Below are 16,204 nucleotides of genomic sequence, written 5' to 3' on the forward strand. Positions count from 1 at the left end.
CCAATGAAACAAGACAAACTTTGCTCAACAATTTACTTAAATTCAGCAACTCAGACCTCATTTTAGTCTGTAAATAACTTGAAATGAGACACTTCCTGGACTGGTCAGGTAAATGTGGCTCAGATTAAGTGAAGCAAGACAACTTTTACTGAAATAAGACAAAAACATTTGATTAGATTTTGTTTTTTTTCAGTGAAATAACCACAAAGAAAGCAGAAAACAGCAACGAAGTGAGCCGGTGTGATGAAAAAGTAAAGAACAAAGATACAAAAGAGACAAAAACAAGTTTGAAGATGCTCAAACTACAGGAAAAAGAAGTGACTTTAAAGGCACAGTGCGTGACTTTAGAGACCCACTCAGTAAAAAAGGAGACCTCCTCTGACGTTGTTGTTTTGTGGTCTTTAACCCAGAGTCTGGTTTCTCCTCAGAGGGTCGGCGGCCTCACGTGAGCGTGTGCCAAGAGGTCTGGACGTCGTACTCTCCCTTTACGCTAGCAGGGAATGCACGCCGTGTGTTATTTGAGACAGTCCCATGTGGCTGCGTGTGGCTACGTGTTGCTACGTCAGGTCCGTTTACGTTTTTAGAAGCTGCCAAACTGCCCTGTGTTCTTATTGCTGTCTTTTTATTACTCCACGACGTTCATGAGCAGGTTCCTGTGAGCGCAGAGCAGACAGGGGCCACAGACCAGGTCTCAGGTGGAGGACCAACCTGTTGGTGGGATGTTCAGGGTCGTAGCGGGCTAATTTATTGATCCTGAATCCTGCTGATGACGGAGGGAGGGTGGGGGTGGGGGTGGGTGGATAAGGGTCACTGCGGGCCCGTGATGTAGATACCATTCCTGTGTGTAGCAGTGTCTGTGATGTGGTTCACGTATACATCAGAGAAGCAGTGATTCAGTGTGTGTGTGTGTGTGTGTGTGTGTGTGTGAGAGGTGTGGGTCTGCGTGAACATGTGTGACTGTGTGTAAAAAGTTTTTGTGGTGCATAAAAGTTATTTTCTTGAAATGTGTTGTCAAAGTTTTAGGAGGAAATCACACGTCTGTAACAAACTTTACGGTTAGCCTGAAGCAGACTTCCTGCCGACTATAGAAATATAAAGTTAGAGCTTTTTTATTCTTATTAACAAACTCAACGCTTCACGTCAGAGAGAACAGGATGCTTCGCCTGATACTCTGACATATCATGAGCGGACAGCGCCCTCTGCAGATCAGAGAAGGCCCTGCAGCGTCAGGAAAAACAAATATGATGATGATGCATGAAAATGTTGTTTAGGAGTCGTGTCAATCTTAACTTGACGACACAAACTGAGATTTGCCGACTGACAGATCTTTGCATTTTCACCAAAACAAATCTTTGTGTCTGCTGTGATGTTTTCAGCCTCAGTGCGTGTCAGTCGTGGGGGTTAAACTGTAAAGAAAACTAAATAAAACTCCTGACGTCGAGCTCCTTCATCTGACACATGCTCACACAACAGAAGGATGAAAATGAAAAGTAGTGAAGTTAATGATATTTTAAAGACATACTAATGTTGTCGTTTTAAAACGTTTGGGAGGAGAAAAGGTGAAACACCACAGGGAGCTGCAGTTTGGTGTTGTTAAATCTATGTGGTGCGTTCAAAGGATGCAGGATTTCACAGCGCTTCAGCTCAACGAAACAGATCTCTGAAAACTCCAGATGAGAAATACACAAAGTGGCGTGACGCAGATCACTCAGGTTTAGATTCCTGAAACCAGAGAGTGAATGCCACCACAATATTTTTGCTAATTATAGTTATTTAACGTCTACTTCCTGATCGGCGGCCAATCAGAATCAAGAGGAGGAGCTCTGAAAGTGAGGTCATGGATGCTGTCAGTAAAAAAAAACGTGAAAAACAACACAGATAATTATGTTAAAGTAGGGGATTAATCTTAAAAATTTGGCATGCTTTGGAGAATGTTTCAAAACGTTTGAATATAAAAACACCTGTTTTGACTCTGAGTGACCTGCAGGCTGTTGTCAGGGTAACGGGGCGTTGATGGTTGAGGGTCGCGGTACCGTCAGGTCCGGTTGTATTATTGTTCTCAGTGCTTCAGTCTCTTCTTCGATACGTGTGGTAGATAAATAATCAAACAAGCATCTCTCTGTTTTGTGCTCTGGCCCATGTACACTGCCGTGGTATTGGTTGATTGTAAAAATTCACTGTTATTGAAGTAAATGGAAATGTGTGTGATGCTGTCTAGGGTCTGGTTGTCCTGTACTACTAAAAAGAAATAAAAAAATATATGAATAAGGATTATTTATTAACTAGAATGCACTGTTTGTTGGAAATACTTTGATTACCCACTCTTAAAGGGGCGGTTGGCGCCGAAATCAGAGCGTGGTGACGCCGCCGCCGCGCGGTGTGAACTGAAGTATAACTCATTGCATGGATGTTACAGTATCTCCCCCATAATATGAATAAAACTGAGTCCCCATCCACCAACAGAGGAGTAGATATTGTTTCTGTAGCGTGCTCTCCCTCCAACATGTTACTTTTTACTCGTTCCTGTTTGAAGGTGTTCGACCTCGTCAGTGTAGAAACACTGTACAGAGATGTGTGTACCTGTCTGTTACCTGAATGTCTCTGGACTGAAGTCTGACGTCACTCCAATAAAAAGAAACATTTTGGACTGCCTGTTGATCTCCCTGACTCCTTCCACGCCACGCGAGCACCTCCTCACTCCTGCTCCTCCTTTCAGGTCACAGATGGAAGAAACAAAAACACGAGACCCGTTGGTTTTTAGTTAACCAGACGTTTCTGTTTCAGATCAGCTCAGAAATCTGTCCTGCTGGGGACGAGACTCACCTGACGGAGGTTTTCATGACGTCTCCACCAGCTCAACATGTAGGCGCCAAAAATTCCAACAATTTCAACAAATTAAGGCTGTATTCAGAGCAGAAAAGTCCTTTGGTCCACTTGTTTGGTCCGGACCAAAAGCGGACTTTATTCTCTTCGTTTGGTGAGGTTCGTATTCAGATTGTACTTTTATCAAGTGGACTATATTCTGTAAACACATCCAGGTGTGTGAGGATCAGTGCTCTCATTGGACAGCACTGACAAAGGGCGGTACACAGATTAGGGCTGAACAATTTATCGTTTTCAGATCGAAATCGCAATTTTAGACAAAGCAATTTTGAGATCGCCAAAGCAGCAATTTTTTGCAGCGCTCCTGACTGACTCAGGATCTGTTGTGTCAAATATTATACACATTCTGTTTTACAAATTCGTAGACAATCTATATGTTAAAAGTGCTGGTAAGCAGGTCAACAACACAAAGCCTCTGTTTAGGAGTAGAAGTTGATGAAAACAGATTATTTATCATCACTATTGATGATTATAAAAATCGTGAATTGCAATATCTGCCAGAAAAATGAGATCTTTTCCTAAAATCGATCAGCCCGACATGTGAATATCCCAAAGCTTGATTTGAAGAAAATCGTGAATTGAATTGAAATCACAATATCTGCCAGAAAAATCGCAATTCAATCTTTTCTTAAAATCGTTCAGCCCTAACACAGAGTACAGACCTGGAAATGGAGGTAAACATGTGTTTGTGCTCTTATTAGAGCTGCTAAATCTAGGGATGCACGATATTATCGGCACAATATCGGTATCGGCTGACAAAAGCTTAAAAACACGTTTATCGGTATCGTCAGATATGAAAATTTCTGCTGATAGTCACAGCCGATAAGGTGCTATTCAGTTAGGATTATTTTTATTTTCCATCTGAAAAATAAGCTCCTTAAATAAAATGTAGCACTTCATTTATTTGCAGTTACAGTAGCTAAAAAATAATCAAATGCAACTTGGTTATGTTTAAAAATGCATTGTACATTTAAAGTTCATGTGATCTAAAGAAATTATTTTTCTGTATTTCAACACTGAATGTGTTGAGTTTGAAAAAATAATATATTTCTTATTTATGGTAAAATCAAATGTTTTTTGTCTTGTTTTCTGTGTGTTTCTTAAACAAATAAGACCGTCACAATAAGAGGAACATATAAATGCCAGTACAGGATAGACTTAGCTTTCTCTACAGTGAAACAAACAAACAAACTCGTGATTCGATATATCGGCATATCGGATATCGTCAAAAATACAATATCGTGCATCCCAAGCTAAATCATTTTCAGCTTCAAGAGCAGCTCCTTCAAAGCAGCTTAACAACACCGTTTACAATTTAGGAACAGGAAGACCAATGATCGCAGCAAGGAGGCGCTATGCTCTGCGTGTCCTGACCCACAACATGCTAGCAACAGCGTGGCTAAACAGAAGACGGAGGATCAGGTATGAACCAAAGACGGTTAGGTTACGGTGGCTCTATAGGCCCAAAAGGAGCATGTATCCTGTAGTTAGTTCAGATGGACCTTGGTTTGTATTCAGACCTGCACCGGAGAACCACGAACCACACCAGGGTTCGTTTGGAAGCGGACCAAGACCACCTCAAAAAGTGGGTCTGGGTCCGGTTGTTTGGTCCGCACCAGGGTTCATTTGTGTCTATTCACACCTGGAGGAAAAGTCTGCACCAGCGTGGGAAACGTTTAAAGTGGACCAAACAGTCCAGGTCTGAATACGCCCTTAGTTTTCCTGCCCCACTGGCAGATTTTTTTACACTTTAAAACAGATATCAGGCGTCTTTTTTATCTTTTATTATTTTGAAATAAACCTTAAACAACCTAAAGATCGGGCGTAAACACTGCGACTCTAGTTCCTGCGGTGCATCAGACACATGGCTCACACTGATTTGATTTTACAGAAAGACAAAGTTTGTTTCTGGATGCTCTCTGACCACATAAACGCTGTCACAGCACATTCTCACACTCACTCACACACTCCCTCACACACACACAGAGCGTACAAAGAGAGGGAAACAAACAGTGCTGATAGAAACAGCTTTATTGAAGCCACACAGAGAGAAGTAAGTTGCTGTACGATGTGCGACAAACTCTGCAGCTCTCATTCACACACACTTAGACGCTTACACTCACACACACTCACTCACACACAGACATGAGCCTAAACACACAGTGTCCTGAGAGAGTGGATGAGAAGCTGGATGTGTGCAGTGGTCCTGTGCTGAACAGACTGAGCGCGCTCTGTGCGTCAGAGCCGCTAACGGAGACGGTGACGGACTGGAATGAAAACACGTCGCTGTGTCGGAGGAAATCTGACCAATCAGGACATTTCTTCATTTCTCCAACAACGCTACAGACCTGACGAGACCTCACAGGTTGAAAGATGATTTTAGGCATATCTGTGGGGAAGAAGCAGCTGATCTATTTGGTACGGTCCAGTTAGCTTCCTCTCTAAACCAGTACCACAAACCTAAACTGAGTGACGAGCAAAAATCTTAAAATCTGGGAACCAAAATCTAAATTTCTTCCTTAATTGACTCTAATTTCTCTGACAGTGTGTCCTCTGCAGGAAGCATCAGTTAAAAAAGCAACACTTGAAGGTTTTGGTGCTAAATCATGGCGCTGAGCTGTTTATTTGTTGTTGAGCCAATCAGACATAAATTAAGAAAACACACTTTGTCTCCTTCTGTTCAAATGAAAAAGCAAAGCAGGTAGAAAATGACGGTGTGTGAGCTCTGATTGAAGCGCTGCACAGTCTCTCGTCTCTCTTTAAATAAACGGAAAGTGCCAGGTCCAGCTGGAGACGGCCTCGGAGCGTGAGTGGAAATGAGGTTGAGATGGAGCACGCCGTGTGTCTGAACTGTGAAACCGTTCACGTAAACCTACTGATGTAACCCTGCTGAAAGAAAAAACGCCATGAACCACGTTAGACTCCAATCGAATGAGAAATAAGCTCCAGGCGCCGTGGGAGACGGTCACACAGGGACACGGGCCGCGGCGTTGATGCCGGCGGCTGCAGCATGACATTTACCCCGCGCGGGCAGGAAGCAGCGAAGGCTAGCTGATGATACGGCTGATGGACTGCAACGAGGGGAACTCCTCGTTCTCGCTGCTGTGCAGGGTCTTATGGGAGGTGAAGTCTTTGGGGGCCAGTACCTGTCTGCACGTGGGGCACACCTGGCAGTCCAGCTCGGCGGCCGCGCTGTCCGCCGTGCTCGGCCTCTGCCAGGCGTTCTTCTTGTTCTTGTTTTTCTTTCCTCCTCCTCCGGAGCCCGACTGCTTCTCCAGCGCCTTACAGTCCCCGTGGGCGCTCAGGAGCTCCTGCTGTTTGCCCGTGTCCGGCAGGAGGACCAGCAGCTCGTTGAAGATGCGGTTGAAGTCGTCGCCCAGCAGGTCCTTGCAGCTGCGGTGGTACTGAGCGGCTGATATGACGCCCTGCAGACACAGACAGAGGAGGGTCAGGTGGTGGGAGCAGTAAACTCAGGTTTCAGCGCTGGTGTCGGGCCGTACCTGTCTGAACTGAGCGGAGTAGTTCTTGAACTCGTTGAACTTTGACTCGTCGTTGTGCAGGTACGTCCTGATGCTCTTGATCAGCTCCAGGTTCCTCTGGTGGAAGTCGTCGGGGACCAGGTAACCGTTGCTCCACAGTTTGGGCGGCCTGGGTCCACACACAGAAACAGAACAAAGACTCAGTGAACAAACATCCACGTTTTCAGGCAGAGGAAGAAACAAGACGGAGGCTGCCTCACGGGTTGACTGCAGGGGGCGCCGCCGGCTCCACCACGTTGCTGTTGAGGGGGATCCCGGTGAAACCTGGAGGAGGTTTAGGAGCTGAGACTCCCAGGCCGGGTGGAGGAGGAGGAGCAGCTGATGCTGGAGCAGGGGCAGAGGATTTCATCGGGAAAGAGGACTTAAAACCTGAAAGAAACAGAGAAAAGGAAACAAACTTAAAGATGTACGTGTTTTATTTCCTGATCTGAACCAACAACGCGTGGCGGGCGGCGTGCACACTCACCTGGTGGAGGGTTTTTGGTGGTCAGCGCTGGGAACTCCTCCTCCTGCTCCATGGGAGTGACTGTGTTGGAGTTGGGCTTCACTGCAGCCTCCTTGCTCCCTGATGGAGGTTTTTCAGGGTGGCCATTAGCCAATCCACCCGTCAGAGCCGCTGTGGCAGCTCCAGGCGGCGGTTTGTTCCACGTTTTCTCCGGTACGTTCTCCTTCTGTGCCGCTGTTTCCACTGAACTCTGTGTCGACCCTGAAGCCGCGGACGCAGGCGTGGAGGGAGCCGCCGTGTTCTTCTGCTGCTTCTTCTTCTTGCTGGCTTTGGAGGGAGGTGGATCCGTGTTGGAGGCCGGGTTTGGAGCGGGAGGTGCAGCTGCAGGAGGTTTGCTGCTCCCTCCTTTAACCGTGAGCAGGGAGGAGATATCCAACATGGTGGGCACCGAGCGAAACTCCTGCTGCGTCAGTCCTCCGACGTCATCGTCAGACGACGGAGGAGAACGAGTGGACGATGCTTTCCCGTTCTCCCCTACTTTCTTTTTCCTGCGTGAAGATGAAGAGGAGGAGGAGGAGGAGGAGGAGAGCGGCTGAGGGCCAGAGGAGGCGGATGAGAGCGGAGGAGGCTGTCTGGATGCAGGAGGAGGCTGGGCGGTGGGTTTAGGCGCAGCAGCATGAGCGGACCACGCAGAGTTTCGTCCGGCTGTGCTTTTCACAGGCCGGATTTTGGAGACCAGAGCCGGGAAGTCCTCCTCCTGGAACGAGGACGTCTTCTTAGACTGGGCGGAGTAAGCAGGAGTCATGGGGGAGGAGACGGCGACGGCTGAGAGGCTGGGGAAGTCGTCTTCTTTCAGGGCAGCTTGGGCCACAGGCGCCGCAGCAGGAGCTGGTTTCACGCTAAAGAGAGACGCACACAGGTTTTAACCCAGGGACGTGAGCAGAGACTTCAGTTTGTGGAGGTGTGAAAGTTACCTGGGTGGAGCTGCTGTGGCTCCCAGAGCTGGGAAGTCATCGACCTCTGGGCTGTCGCTGGTCATTGTTCTCACTGTGAAAAGGAGGAAACAGAAACTGAGCCGGTTCCTGCAGCAGTGAGAGAAACATGAAGACTGTTTGTCACTGCTCTGTCTCACCTGGTGGTTTGCTCGTGGTTTTGATGGGTCCGCTCCGGAGTCTCTGCTCCTCTGGTTCGGCCCTCTCCGTCCTCTCCTCTCTGCAGTGTTTGGGAGCGCTCCTCTCCTGCACCGCTGCTCTCTCCTCCTGTCTCCGTGTGGCCAGGGACGCCCTGCGAGCAGCTGCCAGCTCCCTGTCCTCCTCCTCTCTGCGTAGAGAGAGCAGACGCTCACACTCTGGGACAAACTGCTCACCAAGACGTTTACTGCCCCGTCATTTCATGCACGCCTCACCGAGAGTATCTCCAGCTCTTCTGTCCTCCCTGAGGCCGTCCTCCTCTCGCTCCACGACTCTGACGCATCTCCTCGTAGTCCTCACCCGTCACGATACCTTTGGAAAGACATACCTCACGGTCACTGCCTTCAGACTGGACTCATATCAATAACTGTACGTCAGAAACAAAGAGGACGTCGGCCTCTCTCTGAAAAAACAATCACCTCCGTCGTTTCTCCTCTGCTGCCGCGGTGCGTAGTTGAACTGCAGGTCGATGTGCCGGTTCTGTCGAGCCTCTGCTCGGTTCTTGCTGTGTGCTGCGGCCTTGTGGGCCTTGTAGTCGATCTCAGAGCGGAAAGCGTGCGTGAACTGTTCAGTGGCACAGCGACCCTCCTCACACAGGTAGTGACTCTCTCTGAAGTGCTCGCTCAGGTACTGATAGTCACTGCCAGACGAAAATCAGAGTTTAATGAGCACAAAAAGAAGAATGAAAATTAGAGCTGTGACTTTAACACGTTAATTAGATTAATTAATTACACCACAAATTAGTTAATTAAATGCGTTATTAAAATTAATGCAAGATTAACTAAAATGGCTGCCAGCCATTTTCAGAGCATCTTGAATGATCTTTTAAGACGCAAATAATAATGTTTTCTCTGACCATGTAAACACCAAAGTTACTTAAGCAGAGCGGACTCTCTTCTTTTATGTCTCTCTTCCTGTTTTTGATCCAAAAAACAGACAAAACGAACTTTTTTTGATTACATTCCTCTCAACGCTCCATCCTTTGATCCTCTCTATGATTTCCGTCGACTTTCCTCACGATGGTGCCGCTCTTTCTCTCTGAGCTACCGCGACACATCCTCAGTTGGAGCGTGAGCTGCCTGAACTTTTCTGACTCGCAGCGTCTCTCTGTGTCTCTGTCATCTCACATTTCTCCTCATATCCATGCTGAGCTCTCGTCCAAAGAGCGCACCGCTCTCACCCACAGTAGTTTACGAGCAGGATTTTGATTGACAAGCTCCACCAGACCCCGCCTCCCTCCGCTGAAAAATATAATTTACTTCTATAGACGCAGTAAACAGTAATCCAATGTCAATGGCAGGGAACATGGACATTTGAATTAATATTGTCCAGTAAAAAAAAAAAGGATTTACAAATCTTCTCTTTTTCATGTATTCATTCGATGAGTCATGCACTATAATTTTGTGATGCCCTAGAATTCAAATTCTTTATGTAGGGACTTTAAGCAGATATAAGATTAAAATGTGATTAATTAGATCAATTAATTACAAATCCTGTAATTAACTAGGTTATTTTTTTAATCGCCTGACAGCACTATTTACCACATAATGGCTGATGAATGTACTTGAAAGTAGTGTCCACAAAAAACATCTTCTGAACAAAATAAACAGGATTTTGTTGTTTAAACTTGTGTATGAGAATATTTAATGATTTAGTCTTCTACCAAAATCTGTTTGAATTGAAAGTGTTGCTTCTGATGTTGAATATTGATGTGATTAAAATGGGATTAATTACGATTAATTAATTACAGATGGCATAATTAATTTTTTTTTTTTTTTTTTTAATCAAGTCCCACCTCTAATAAAAATTCAAGTGTCTCTGTGTGTTTGAGCTACACTCACCTGTAGTATTCCTGGGAACCATCTGCGTCACAGAAGTGGCAGAAGTAGTGATCCCTGCGCAGGTGTTTGAGCAGCTCGTCGTTGTCCAGGTAGCGGTCGTCACAGAACTTGCAAAGCGGGTGTCCTCGATGGCTCGTATCGTCCGGGTCTCCATGCGCTCTGTGACGAGCCAGCTCCTTCCGGTTGTACCACTTGCGCTCGTGAGAGAAGATCTGAGGGTAGATGGATTGATGTTAAAGTTCCCTTACAGCTCAGACTAAAGACGTGCAGCCTGATGAGGAAAGCACGGTGTGTACCTTGAGATGCTTTGTGCAGAGCTTGCAGCAGAAGAGTTCATGTCGCTTCCTCATGTGCTGCTCCAGCTCCTCGAACTTAGAGAAAACTGTCGGCTCTGGGCAGCGCACGCACTCTGGCAACAGGAGATGTCTGAAAACACATCATGAGAAAATCAGCAAACAATCACACACTGAAGACGTAACCAAAAACAATCAAGACTTGGGTGACACTAAAGATGATCAGTAAAAATTAATTCTGACAACAAAAACTCAGGTTAAGGTTATCACATATTAATAAATATACATTTAACCATGATACTCTGATGTGCAATCGCATCTACCACTGGCAACCAATCACGTCAGTGCTTGCTGGGATAACACGCGGTGACTCTGTGATGCACATGTGTAGCATCAGTAACAATAAGTAATCCATCTCTGTATGTGTTTGCACTGTCACACCAATAGATAATAGATGTCTTTATCTACCTAACAGGAAACCTGGCCACGATTACCAGGTTTCTCTTCAGTCCCTTATCCCTGTTATCACTACATACACAAAGCCCTATCCAAACAAAATTAAAAGGTAACAGTGATTGTAAAATGAAATCAAGAAGACAGCAGTCAAATATTACCTGTATCGAGCATAGATCCTCTCATCACCAAAATAGATATCATGCTTCTTCTCTGAGGGAAACTGCTGGAGGGGTAGACATGAGAACGCCTCAACCTTTTTCACAAACACCACCTGTGGGTCAGAAAATGAGAGTCAGACCTGAGCTCTTAAAACACAAGGTGACATAACACTTGATGAGCTGCTTCACTATCAGACAAAAGGCCACAGTGGAAAGTGATGGGACACTTTAAATGGTTTATATTCTGAAAATTATTACTGTAATACTTGGTAACTAGTTTGGTCACCTGAAACATTTTTAGAGTCTGACAAAGCTACTCATGAATCACTGCTGTCACATGGATTGTGCTTTAGATAATGGGCGTACTGAGGAGTAATTCACCTTATGGGAGTGTACAGTACTGAAAGGTTTCTAAATAAAGAAGTTCAACACATTTTTATACTATATGAAACAATAAAATGGCAGACAACTGTGTGTAACATTTATCTTTCAAAGCTATCAACAAGCAGTGCTTCTGGTTTGACTACCAGGTACTGAGGCCTTTACTAGTCTGACACTGTCAAACCTGAGTCAATTTCCCAATACACAAATATAGGTCCTGTAACTGAGAGGCAAAGGGGGAGTTAAAACCTGCCAGGCAAGCAAGTCATCCCAAAATAAGAGAAATTTTTAATAGTAACTGAGTAATGACAGCTAGCTAGCACCCGGCGCAGGTGAATCACTGAAAACGCTAACGTTGGTTTGTTTGGTGACAGCTGACCTGTTATTCTGCTTTGACAGTTTACAGAAAGACAAATGTAATTGACATTAAAAACATATAATTAAAAACATCAGCAACAACCTGAGAACCCACCTGTTAGCTAACTAAGTCAAGACAGACGTGTACGAGCTAAGCTAAGCTGACGAACTTGCTAATGTTAGCTTGAGGTAACTATCTAGCTTGTGAGAAAACTGTGGTCTAGTCAGTAAGACTTGTAGGTTATCTTGGTTTAATTATAATAAATGTGTTTCAGTTATGACTAATTGAATTTGTTTTATTAAACAAAACTCCGGAAAAAGACACCAGAACACTGCGGCCTTGCTAGCAACACCGGGTCCCAGCCCCGGGCCACAGTAGTGAAAGAATCCGCACCTTGTCGAGCTCCTCGCGGCAGACGGCGCAGTACTTCTGGTCGCACAGCACCCTCATTTTGGTGGAGCAGCGGTAACAAACCGGGTGGTCGCATTTCCCCAATGCAAAGATTTCAACGTCTTGGCAGCACAGGACGCAGTGCTTCTCGGTTTCTTTAGCAGCTGTTGAATCCATGTTAGTGAAATGAAACTTTAAAACTATTTGTTATGAGACAGAGTCAGAGCCGCTGAGGTGCTTACGTAATTATGAAAGTCTGAGCTACTGCCGCGTTACGTAACTGCCTTAAAAACTGACTTGTGCAACATGAGGATGGACCTTCTGTAACTGGACGAGGCTCTGCTTAGACCTATCGCTTACGTGTACATTTGCGCAGGCTATCATCGCTGACCCACGTGTGCACAAGGTGTGTGCCAACCAGCCCAGCCAGCAGACACCGGGGCCGGGTGAGAGGGATGACTATTTTTCAGTAAATGAAAGTGGAAAATAATGACTTGTTCCTTAAAGTTTCAGAAAATAACTTCACTTCACGGCCCTTACTTTTTACTTTAAATTTAGGAAAAATGGGAGGAAAATTGTTGGTACAGAAAACAGCCATTATGAAACATTAAGCTTTTTTTTTTTTTTTAAGTAACAGAAGCAGATCACAAAATTACGGAAGCGTATTTCATTCACTTGAAGAAAAAAAAAACAACTCAGGTTTTTCAGAGTTATTTATTCTTCGGTTTGTTTTTTGTGATAATTAATTTTGTTTTCCTGATTAATATAATTTTCACTGGTTTGTTTTTGGTTAAAGTTATTTCTGTTTTTATGAGTAATTTTTTGTGGTAACAAGTTTTATTTTTCTGATTAATATCTTTTAATTTTTTTGTTATAATTATTATATTGGTTTGTTTTTGTTATAGTTATTTCTGTTTTATGAGTAATTTTTTTGTGGTAATTAGTTTTGTTTTTCCGATTAATATTTTTTTATTGGTTTGTTTTTTGTTATAATTATTTCTGGTTTTATGAGTAATTTTGTACTGTTTTCAGATTACTTTTTCCTGTTTTTTGGAGTAATTTTTCCTGAAGTATTGAGCTACTTCGAAATCCCGTGAGAACCTCCAACCTGCAGACGACTCCCGTGGATGTGTGGTGGCTCCTGTGTCCCGCACAGTTCAGAGATCCTGTTCAGCACATATATCCTTAACTATCATTAAAGTCATAAAACTGTTTTTCCTCAGGATATCTGAGATTAAACTGAAGCTTAGGAAAGCTTGGGACCACCACACATTTTTCTACTGTTCAACAGTAAAAGTACATGTCCCACAGTCTGCTTAATCTAATTAATCTGCTAATCTAATAAAAGTTAACTGTAATTTTCTTTAACAGAAGATAAAAACAGCAGTTTACTTAAAGTTTGTGTTTTATTGGTGTAGAGTTTGTTACAGTAGGGACAGATTTCAGGAAGTAGAGTTATGAGGTCTGTAAGCAGTGTTTGGTACTGTGCGTTAGCATTATGCTACATTCCAGTGTCAGTGTCTCTCTCCTTTCTTTCCAGTTAGCGTTTCTTGTAGTGGTAGTTGTTCATTCCCATGACTCTGAAGGTGCAACTGGCAATCTTCTCATAGAGAAGGAACATGAGGGCGGCCGTCAGCACCGTTTGTAGCAGCTTGGCTTCCAGGCCTTTAAACAGACCCAACACACCAGACTTTCTATGGAGAGACAGGAAGGTTTGAAAGCATGATGAGAGAGGTGCATGATGGAGGGTACTTTGTAAATATATTGCTGAAAGAGAAAAATGAGCCCCACATGTGTATAAACTCACCTTACTCTGTTGATCAACAGACACTTGATGGTCCTCAGACTGGACAGCAGTTTTGACCTTTCTTTAGACTCACTGAACTGACCAAACTGTGAATTAAAAAGTCAAATCACGCTGTAACACATGTGAAAACAAAGACAAAGAGCAGCAGACAAACTGCAGACATACAGCTTACCCTGAGAATAGACTGAATGGTCTGGAGTGGATATGTGACTGTGGTGGCGACGGCTTTGGCAACAGCTCCAATGATGAAGGCCTCAAGAGATGAGAGCTGAAGAAAAGGTGTGAGGAAGTTGATCATTTTTAACATTTTAATGAGCGAATGGTGAAAAAATGAAAAAACATTCTCAGACAGAACTTCCTCCTGTGGTTAAACCCTAAAAATCATGTGACCAGAATACCAAAGTCTGCATATCAGGTGATCACCCAACCGGATGATGGGATGACCTGATGGAGCGTCCATTTCTCACTCTTTATTCTGTGACTTATACAACCATGTTTTTAAAGTCATTTTCCCATTTAGAAATTCTATTAGTTTTTGATTTTTGTTTGTATTTCAACAAAGATTGATGTTGGCATTGATCTAAACAATCATCGTCTCTTTGTTACCTCAGTCTTACTACCACTGACTGTTTCCCCCTCACCTCTCTGGGAGCTCCTCTCCTCAGCTGCCTCTTCAGACCTTCATAAATCATGAACTGTACGCCAGGGTTCAGCACCAGCAGCAGGGATGGGAGGGTCCCATTCCACAGGGCTCCAAGGCTCTCATCACGGATGATCTGCACAAACGCATCTGCAAGAAACACCAAGAAAATGAGCCTTTATCCCTTTCCAGAAGAGATGGATGCCATAACCTTAAAGAAGTTCAGAGTGAATTTACCATGTGATGTGTGTGAGTAAATCCAGAGTCAGAGGGAGTTTTTACTCTGAGTGAATGAGGCTGAATGACTGCTTACCCAGAATGCCAGAGTAGCTGGTGGGCCGGATGTCTGCATTGCGAAATTTGGATCCCTGAAGCTTCAGCCTGGTGTTGACCACCCACAGAGGAGTGGTAACCAAAACATTTATTATACCTAGAAATAAAACAGCACACACTGGCTAAGGTTAATGTCAACTTTGGAAAGTGTTTTAGAATTAAAAGATAAAAGATCAGAGCTGGATACAAACATAATTCTTATGATCTGGACTCTCTTACCTGCAGCGATGCCTATGAGTAAATCTGTGGTGGGTGCTGACTGTTTCCCTTTCAGACAGACCGCCTTCAGACTGTGGAAGCAGTAGAAGTAGACAAAGTTGGAGCAGCACAGGCTGCAGATGACCGGGACCCAGCCTCTGTACAGAGCCAAACTGAAGACGGAGACACGTTAGAGACATTTAATCCATTAAATCACAGTGAAAGGGAAACAGTACAGGCCTGAAATGTGGCTTAAAAGACAGGAATGATCAATATGACTGAGTGGCAAAGTTACATCAAAGCAAAATGTTGTGATTCATCCTCTGTATTTGACAGCCTTCATAACTCGAACAAGTGGATTGATCAAACATGAGAAATAAAAAAGCTGGCAGTAATAATTTTCTGTCAATCAATCAGATCAAGTCTCATCTTGTTTCACTTACGGTCCTTCTTCTTTGACAATTTCTGCCAAAATAGCTGGTGTTGATTTGGCCTTCCTATTATCATCCACTGAACAAAAACAAAACACAGTAAGCAACATGTATTCATTTAATACATTCATTAATTTGGTAAATTCATAACCAAATGACTTCTATAGCTGCATATGTAATGTGTTTCTTACCTTGAAGCCGTAGTCTTGCAGTGTCAAGAGGGAAGAACACTGTCATGGCAGTCACACCTCCCTAAAACAAGGACACAGTCAGTAAAGAGGAACAACGACCAACATCATCACATGACAGTGTGTTCATATTAACTGATTTAAAATTTAACGTTTTAAATATCTTGACCCTAACAAGTCTTTATTATCATGCTACGTTTAATTATTAATGAAGTTTTGTGCATCAGATTCACAATGAATGAACATTTAACTCTTAATATCTGAGTGAAGTGAAAGTAAGGTTAACTTACCATCGCTCCTGATACAGCGTGAACCAAACTCTCATAGGAGAAAACTGAGTCGCTCATTTTGACCAAAATTATAAACTTATTTAATTTATTTAACTAATTTCAGAGTTAAACCCCTGTAGCTTCTGGAGATATCACTCTTTAAAGTCAGCTACGAGCTGGATGTTGTTTTCCCTCACTCATCCGCCTACAGTCACTGATCTCTCACTTCCTAGCTAACGTCTGACGCGGGAACACAGGTGCATCATGGGTAATGGAGTTCTCTTCAAACGGTTTCAAAAGACCAGTGAACAGTGACCTAGGATTAGAATCTGGGGCGTCAACATGAATTCTGGGCCCGCTAGAAAGAAAATTATAACCTCTGACATGAGTTTAATCAGGAGATA

The 16,204-nt window shown here is 43.9% G+C and overlaps 2 protein-coding genes across 2 annotated transcripts; both read right to left on the reverse strand.

The window, feature by feature from the left end:
* Window positions 1–4,866: 4,866 nt before the first annotated feature.
* On the reverse strand, window positions 4,867–12,333 carry znf598 (zinc finger protein 598). The gene is made up of 12 exons (XM_074697146.1): window positions 11,938–12,333; window positions 10,806–10,918; window positions 10,195–10,324; window positions 9,899–10,110; window positions 8,477–8,697; window positions 8,273–8,369; window positions 8,000–8,187; window positions 7,842–7,914; window positions 6,889–7,766; window positions 6,623–6,791; window positions 6,384–6,531; window positions 4,867–6,308 (listed from the first exon to the last, which is right to left on the reverse strand). The coding sequence occupies exons 1-12, from the start codon at window positions 12,109–12,111 to the stop codon at window positions 5,931–5,933; spliced, it is 2,781 nt and encodes a 926-aa protein (XP_074553247.1). The 5' UTR covers window positions 12,112–12,333; the 3' UTR covers window positions 4,867–5,930.
* A 1,006-nt stretch (window positions 12,334–13,339) lies between these two features.
* slc25a17 (solute carrier family 25 member 17) lies at window positions 13,340–16,121 on the reverse strand. The gene is made up of 9 exons (XM_074696885.1): window positions 15,822–16,121; window positions 15,535–15,595; window positions 15,356–15,422; window positions 14,934–15,085; window positions 14,695–14,811; window positions 14,383–14,531; window positions 13,914–14,009; window positions 13,742–13,827; window positions 13,340–13,628 (listed from the first exon to the last, which is right to left on the reverse strand). The coding sequence occupies exons 1-9, from the start codon at window positions 15,876–15,878 to the stop codon at window positions 13,475–13,477; spliced, it is 939 nt and encodes a 312-aa protein (XP_074552986.1). The 5' UTR covers window positions 15,879–16,121; the 3' UTR covers window positions 13,340–13,474.
* Between the last annotated feature and the right edge of the window lie 83 nt (window positions 16,122–16,204).

Source organism: Halichoeres trimaculatus, unplaced genomic scaffold, assembly GCF_033239565.1.
Source record: "Halichoeres trimaculatus isolate MK-OKI-2021-1 unplaced genomic scaffold, fHalTri1.1 fHalTri1_scaffold_20, whole genome shotgun sequence".
Classification (NCBI taxonomy): Eukaryota; Metazoa; Chordata; class Actinopteri; order Labriformes; family Labridae; genus Halichoeres; species Halichoeres trimaculatus.